This window comes from Micropterus dolomieu, linkage group LG06, assembly GCF_021292245.1.
Source record: "Micropterus dolomieu isolate WLL.071019.BEF.003 ecotype Adirondacks linkage group LG06, ASM2129224v1, whole genome shotgun sequence".
In the NCBI taxonomy this organism is placed as follows: Eukaryota; Metazoa; Chordata; class Actinopteri; order Centrarchiformes; family Centrarchidae; genus Micropterus; species Micropterus dolomieu.
In genome coordinates, this window is record NC_060155.1 from 7,307,663 (window position 1) to 7,315,745 (window position 8,083).

Sequence of the window (8,083 nt, forward strand, 5' to 3'; positions counted from 1 at the left end):
GACATCATCAAAAAGATGAAACCATCCACCTGTGCCCTGGATGACTTCCCCACAGCCCTGGTAAAATCCAACCTCCATGCCATAAGTCCCCTCATCACAAAGGTCATTAACCACTCCCTCCAGGCTGGCCATGTTCCATCAACACTGAAAGCCGTTGTCATCAGGCCATTTCTCAAAAAACCCACCCTAGACCCAGAAGTCTTTATCAACTACAGGCCCATCTCCAACCTTCCATTCCATGCTGGAAAGGTGCTGGAAAAAGTAGTTGCCGCACAGCTTCAGGTCCATCTAAAACAAAACAACCTGTTCGAAAATTTTCAGTCTGGTTTCCGCCCTGGCCACATCACAGAAACAGCCCTGGTCAGGATCACAAATGACCTGCGGATGACTGCAGACGCTGGCTCCCCATCTCTCCTCATCCTCCTGGACTTGACTGCAGCATTCGACACTGTGGACCACAACATCCTCCTCCATCGTCTAAATTCCACTATCGGTGTTTCTGACTCTGACCATGAGTGGTTCTCATCCTACCACACCGGGAGAACTGAGCATGTCGCCTTGGGAGAGGCTAAATCCCTGACACACAACATCACATGGGGGTGTTCCCTCAAGGCTCAGTGCTCGGCCCTACCCTGTTTATTCTCTACATGCTCCCCCTTGAACATGTCATCAGCCGGCATGGAATTTCATTCCACTGCTATGCTGATGACACTCAACTCTACCTCAGGACAAACCCAACCCCTTCTGCTGCCCTGCCATCATCCACTCTGACCACCTGCCTGGAGGAGATAAAGGCGTGGATGAAGCAAAACTTTCTGCAGCTAAACAGCTCCAAGACTGTGGAATGCTCTCCCTTACCACCTGAGGACACCACGGACTGTGGATGCTATTAAACGTGGCCTTAAAACCCACCTTTTTAGGAGAGCTTTTGATTGAACTCTTGCCCTTTTCCTTATTGTTTTTGTTTATTTTATTTTATTATTTGTTATTTTTATTTTCATGCTCTCCATGTGTTTTTATTTTTTAGAACTTACCTGTTTTATCATGTAGCACTTTGGGATTTGCGTAAATATATAGTGCATTACAAATTAAATGTATTATTATTTACGTCTCTGGTGAATCTCCCAGACTTAACTCGCAAGCACCGGAATGCACAGATTTGATTGGCTGAGCAGCGTCACATGAGACGATTGGAGCACATGCGATTGTGAGTTTCCTGAGCCACTAAACTGAGCCAAGTAGTGACCTCTGCCGTAGATAGTCCATACTCTCACAACTGAATGTCAGATGACGCGTTGTCCCCTCAGCTGAAAAAGTCAAACTGTACTGTTACACATTACAGGGAAAATGTGATGAAATTAAGTACAAACAAATGAAGAGGCTTCCACTGAGAAAATGGGGGCAAACTGAATGGTGGAACGAGTAAGAATATCAAGGTCATATGCCTTCATGTTCACAAGAACCCAATTGAACACTGTCCGGGACCAAACAGTCAGGCAATGAGAAGAACACGAGTTTTTTTGTTTTAAAAACAAGGTTTTTTATTTACTCCCAAAAAATAGAAACCAAAAACTTAACATCTAGGCCTATAAAAGAGGTCAACCAAATATAACTATACTCAAACAGCATACAACAAAACAGGATATGAACTGAACAAACTGACCTAACTGAATGAGACACAAGGGAGCATATATAGTGGCTTGGCCAAACCAATTTACACATAAGGGGAAAACAAAATGGACGACAACTACAACAACAACTACAAAGTAAACTAAACCCAACATCCCCCTCCAACATGGCAGCCCATGGTACGGCTTGATTGGCAGGCCACAGGATATAACAGTCCTCCATGCTTGGCCCTGCCTTTCTTTCACCAGGACAGACTTCTCTCCAACATGGTAACACTAATAAATCTTAATTAATATAACAGAAAATATTTACTTAACCTTACAATGTGAAAATGTGTGCACTCCATTTAAACAGCGTATGGCTAAAGCAAATAAATGTATATTATAACTCAAATAAACTGTGTGCTGTATTTTGAAATCATGAATTGTTTGGGGTGTGGCTAACTGCAAAAATAACTTTTGTACTTAAAACATGGCTTGTGTGTGGTAGGCTTGTGTGCGGTATTACCGTTGCTGGCTGTTACCCTGTGTGGCTTAGGCTATCACAAACACCTACTGGAGATTTTAGCGTGACATGTTAGACAGTCAAACACCAAATGAAGGAATATGTTGAAGACTTGTTGAATCTTTTCACTTAGCTATCCAATCTGGCTTGGTGTATTAGATATCATAAAAGCTACGTGTAAATGCATCGAAGAAGCTTTCAAGAAGGATTGAAATGTGTTTCCTCAAACCAGCTCAGGTGCTGATAAACATTGTAGCCAGATGTTAAGAAGTTGTTAATGCATCTGTCTCTTCAAGATGCATACATTTTCTTTACTACACCCTTAGTGTAATTGTCAGTAAGAAGCTGTTTCTACATTCAACAGTAGTCTGTCGGCTACACTGAAACCAGCCATCTTTCTCCCTTTCTTTTTAAATGAGAGAAAAAAGGGGCTCCAGCTATTTCAAAACAGACAGAAGGTGCACCATGCTGTTGCCATGTTTATTTGATCCCTGATCAGTTTGACCTCTAGATGATCTGAATGAATGAGGGAGTGGCATGGGTGTGAGCCTGTAAAACCGAGCAAAACCTCTGTCTAGCTCGCAGTCCATTGTACAATACATCCATGTGTTTGTGTTAAATTTTGGATAGTTATTAGCTAGCTACACTGTTACCGTTGTACTTAAACTGCTTCTTAATTGTACCTAAACGGTAAGGCTGCAACTAACGATTATTTTCATTGTTGATTAATGTCAATTATTGTCTCGATCAGTTGTTTGATCTATAAAATGTCAGAGAATGTTGTTTTAGTGTTTCCAACAGCCCAAGATGACATCCTAAAATATCTTATTTTGTCCACAACCCAAAGATATTCAGTTTACTGTCATAGAAAACCAGAAAATATTCACTTTAAAAACCTGGAATCAGAGAATTTTCTTCAAAAATTACTCAAACTGATTAATCGATTATAAAATTGTTGGCGATTAATTTAATTGTTGACAGCTAATTGATTAATTGATTCATCGTTGCAGCTCTACTAAACTGATTCTTCTGGTGGTATTGTCAGTTACCTAACAGCTTCAGGTGAATTATCGCCTTTTTCTGGACTGGAGTTGAGCTGACCCTAATTTGCATGGAGAAAACCAATCAGATTTGTGATGTAGTTTACAGAGACATATATATGTAGCTACACATATGGGGCCTAATGCCGCTCATGTCATATGGACTGGATGTCAGAGATAGATTCACATGATAACACTTGTGAGCGTATCAAGATGGTTTTATAATTACAGTGTTGGTTGGTGTGCACAGCAGAGGAGAGACAGGTGAACTACTCAGTAGTACATAACGCTGAAATTCAACCATGGTGTTCTGTCAGGAGATGCAGTGACTTAAATCAACAGTGAGTAAGTAAACATAATTAATATGTCACTTGTCAAGCTATGAGTAGAGGAAAAGTGAGCTAGCTGCTGGGCTAATCTATGCAGTCTATAATGGCGTAGGCTTAAGCTAATAATGGTGACTAGCACATTATAACTCCGTAACTCACCATGCCACAGCCTGGCTTAGAGTGACTTTGGGCTTTTAGAGAGGGTCAGGAGCCACTGCTGTAAAGGAAAGGGGTGCGATGGATTTCTAACACAAGACAAAACAGGGTATTATTGCGAAATGGAATGAAAAACAGACAAACAAACAATTTTCTACTATTGAGCGGGACAATAATCAGTTTATCTCAATTATCTTGTTTTCATAATAAAATTGTCATTGAAAATAAAATTTGATTAGTTGCACAGCTCTTTACCCAAGTGTTTGTTGGTACAAGAGATCAATAAACAGGCTTCAAAATCAAATGCTTCATTGACACATAGCACACATACAAAGCAGTCTCTTGGCGTATAATGAATACCAGCCGTGCCACTGTGGTTCAAAAAAATAATGGAGTGCAGGTGAATGAAGAATCCATCAGTGTGAAATAATCCCCCACTTCTCTGATAGCTCACTGTCTCCACTGCCAAAGCCGAGATGTCACTGTGGTTCTGCAGTGAACATGGAGAGTAGAGGACGTAGTCATTTGCTCTGCCAGTTTTCACACCGTGTCAATCATTGTGGAAAGTAGGCAGGTGACTTGATTTTTTTATTTTTTTTTTCAGAAAAATTCCACATTCCAATCAACACCAGTGAGAAAGTGTATGTTAGGCTGTATATACAGAACCTCTCACCCTGTCATCCTAGAGGACGGAGAGAAGTTTGTATACATTGCAGTGTTCGCCTCAGATTTGAACTTAATTGAGATCTTGGACAAGCCTCAGCAGTAGGAAGTGGGTCACGCTGACATGTAGGTCAACAGTGGAAGTTTCCATGATTGTCAGAACGAGTAAATTGATTTTAGGCGGCGTGGCACAGGGTGCAGTTGTGATCTAACCGTCACTGGGTTGACACAATCTCATCGAAAGAGCTCGATTTCTCATTTTCCTGCAGTTACAAAAATGGAAAATAGATGAGAAGTGAGAGGACTTGCTGGTCTTTTTCTCCATTATGTGTCCCCCGTTTCACAATATCCTCAATGTTACTTCACATAGAAACACAGGACTCTCTTGGATTATGTAATGACTATATGGGTTTGTTTTATGACCACAGGTTTTTAAATAGTTATTTTGGCATGGTGGATAGGTCTAAATACTACAAAACCGATGAGCCTCGGCCACTGTTGCGATGGAGAAGAAGCCAGTGAGAGGCACGAATCACATCGGTAGCAAATTTAAGATTTTGCAGATTAAACCTATTATACTAAATGCTTTGTAATCGCTAATAGTTCTTCATTTTTTCTTCTAAAATGTTGCTATTGCTATAAAAAAGGTTATATATTTAGGCTAAATAACAATAATAGGCTATATTACATTGTTGCTTTCTTAATATTATTGTTGATTTTCTTGTTATTGCTGGTACACGACTACAATATGAAAGGCCTAAAGAATAATTTAGCATAATAATGTAACTTAATATCAGTCACGTCATATTAGGACATAATATGACAAAGTTTGTGAGTTTTGCAAGTTTCCCGCTGTTGAAGTCAGACCAAACACATCTGTAAACATCGTAGTTCAAACTATGTTGGTTCATGGTTCAAACCACTATGGTACCAACAAGGTACGACAGTTTTGGGAAATAGTCCTAGATCAGATATTGGTTAGTTCAACAATGTAGTATATGTAGTATATGTTGTATGGGAAACGCACCCCTGGTCGACTGTTATGGGGCAGCCCTTAGACTCATTAACCATTAGTATTATAGTATTATTGCATTATTTTGTATACTTACATTTTTGATCACTTTACTTTTTATATATTTCTATTTCTATTTATGTTCATGTGTACAGTTAAGAATAAGAATATACCAAGGCAAATTCCTCGTATGTGAAAATGTACCTCTCAATAAACCTCATTCTGATTCAGATTCTAAATGTAGAGCCTGACAGCTTCTTTGTAGCTGGCTGCTTGTTCTTTCAGATAATAAGCTCAAAATCTGTGTTCAATATGAGCCAGCAGGCAGGTAAACTTTTAAAAAGGTTGCTCTAACTTTTTGTAATGAAATAAATTAAATTCATTGTTTGGTAGCAAAACAAAAACAATCTAATAAAAACAAAAATGATTTCCTCATTAAACATTTGGAGCACCACTTGTGTATCTTTCTGATCATGCCAGCAGGGATTAACTTTATCTTTATGAAGGAGCTCAACTTGTTTTGAGTCAAGTAATCTTTTGAAAACTCTGCCTCATCTCAAACTGCCATTATTTGCAGTCAAGATAAACAAATAGAACCATATGTGAAGTTGCTTCAACACTTCAGTTGTTGAAATCAAAGCGCTCTGCTTGTCTGCTGGTCCCCAAATTTCCTCCAAGATCAGTGTTGATGTTTTGAAACTCAACAAAGTTAAGTTTCAAAACATCAACCCTGGAAGCTGGAAGTAAGTTTGGGAATTTAAAAAAAGTTTTTAACACTGAAAACACTCTTTAATTGTCATTTTTACACTGAAGAATGATATATAGACAGCTGACTACAGCTAATAAAATGAACATTTTAGCGACGCAAAAAAGTATCTGTCTATTTATGAGCTGAAGACGACTCCATTTCCTCTGCTGGTAATCAGTGTTAATTCCACCCTCCATCATCATCTCATTAATAATGCAGCGAAAGCCTTGATGATGATGACAGCATCAGACGCTCCACTAATAACAGAGAGGAACAGTAGCGACAGCACAGGCATTAATATCACTATTAATGCTTCTAACACTCTGTTACAAACTTCAGCCACAGAGCAGACGGCTGTGCAGTGGTGGAAAGTTACAAAGTAGTACATTTACTAATGCCTTTTATTGTGGCCAGCCTAAGGCACACCTGTGCAATATCCATGCTGTCTGATCAGCATCTTGTTATGCCACACCTGTGAGGTGGATGTATTAACTCGACAAAGAAGTGCTCACTAACACAGATTTTGACAGATTTGTGAACAATATTTGAGAGAAATAGGCCTTTTGAGTACATAGAGAAAGTCTTAAAGATCAGCTCATTATGAATGGGGGCAAAAACAAAAGTGTTCGGTGTAGTTTCACCTCAGTAGCAACAATGCTACTTACACACTGATGTATCCAGGAATATATCTTTTTTTCTGCTAAATTTGTACTTTTTGTGATACTTTGAGTACATTTTGCTGATAATACTGTTGTATTTTTACGGAGCATCACACAGCCGCATTGGTGAGTACTTCCTTCACCACTGTGGCTGTGTGATGCTCACCTTTCCTACAGCGTGCGGTAACATGGGAAACGCTAATCAGAGCTCATTAAGGGATAAAACTGTGTGCAGGTAGCCTCCCCTTCCCCCCAACAGAAGGCTGTTAGCATGCATGCGTGCTTTGTTTGTGTTTTTATGAATTCCTGCTAGGCAGAATACACTCAGGATTAGACTAATGAGGCTCATCACCTTGGTGAAAAAACCCAGCCCCCCCTTCCCCCCAACCCCTCCTCCAAACAGCCATTCACTGATGTGAGTCAGTTCCAGAGCTGCTGGCAGGAATTATTTCTTTCATTTTGAAGATCAAGCTATGTGATTTGTATGTTCCTCATCACCAGTTTGACTATTTAGTATCTCAGGTGCATGTCCATTAAGTAAATGAAAAGGCATTGCCTTGGCAATAAACATTAAGATTTTGATTCATTTCATTAGTGTTTTCCTATTGAAAGTCTGTGTCTCGGAGAACGCAGTGGACAAACTCTTAAACAAGCTCTCCTCTAATTTCCACTTGGTCACACTGGGAATTTTAAGTTTTTTTTTAATGCGTCATTATTATTATTAATGTCAGTAATATGAGTTTGAAGACTCAGTGGTGGAAGAAATACTTAAAAATACGCTTTACTTAAATAAGTAGCCATACCATTCATCCATCGTCAACCGCTTATCCTGCGTACAGGGTTGCGAGGAGCTGGAGCCAATCCCAGCTGGCATTGGGCGAGAGGCAGGGTACACCCTGGACAGGTCGCCAGTCCATCGCAGGGCAGTAGCCATACCACAATGTAAAAATACACTGTCCTAAAATTCTACTTAAGTAAAAGTACATAAAACACAGGCATAATGTACTTAGAGTACATGTTATGCAGAATATATGGAATCTATGTTACAAAGTGCTGCACAGAGGTAGAGAAATAAAACACACCACAGTCGTATAAATCCTTAGGTTTTATAAGACAATGGGTAAGTATGAAGGTGGTTGAGGTGGAGCTAATTACTACTTAATTTATAGGTATATAGTTTAGGCAAGTGGGTCCAAATCTAGGGGTTGGGCCCCACCAAATGATCAGAGAAAACAAGAAATAACAAACTTCTGATACAAAAATTTGTCTCCATTTTTGGACTGTTAATATAATAAATACTAAGAGTCTTATATAGAAATATAACTATTTGGTTGAACAGCCAA

At 39.4% G+C, this 8,083-nt stretch overlaps 1 protein-coding gene across 5 annotated transcripts in view; it reads left to right on the forward strand.

Moving 5' to 3' along the window:
* The window catches only part of st6galnac5a (ST6 (alpha-N-acetyl-neuraminyl-2,3-beta-galactosyl-1,3)-N-acetylgalactosaminide alpha-2,6-sialyltransferase 5a), a 59,842-nt gene that overhangs the window by 16,408 nt on the left and 35,351 nt on the right, over nt 1-8,083 (forward strand). The window contains exon 1 of one of the 5 annotated variants that reach the window (XM_046052953.1): nt 1,646-1,898. The exons of the other annotated variants lie outside the window; for them this stretch is intronic. Coding sequence (XP_045908909.1) covers nt 1,806-1,898 — 93 coding nt within the window. The 5' untranslated portion in view covers nt 1,646-1,805. Of the gene's footprint in view, nt 1-1,645; nt 1,899-8,083 lie in introns of those variants that run through there. 5 annotated transcript variants of the gene reach the window in all.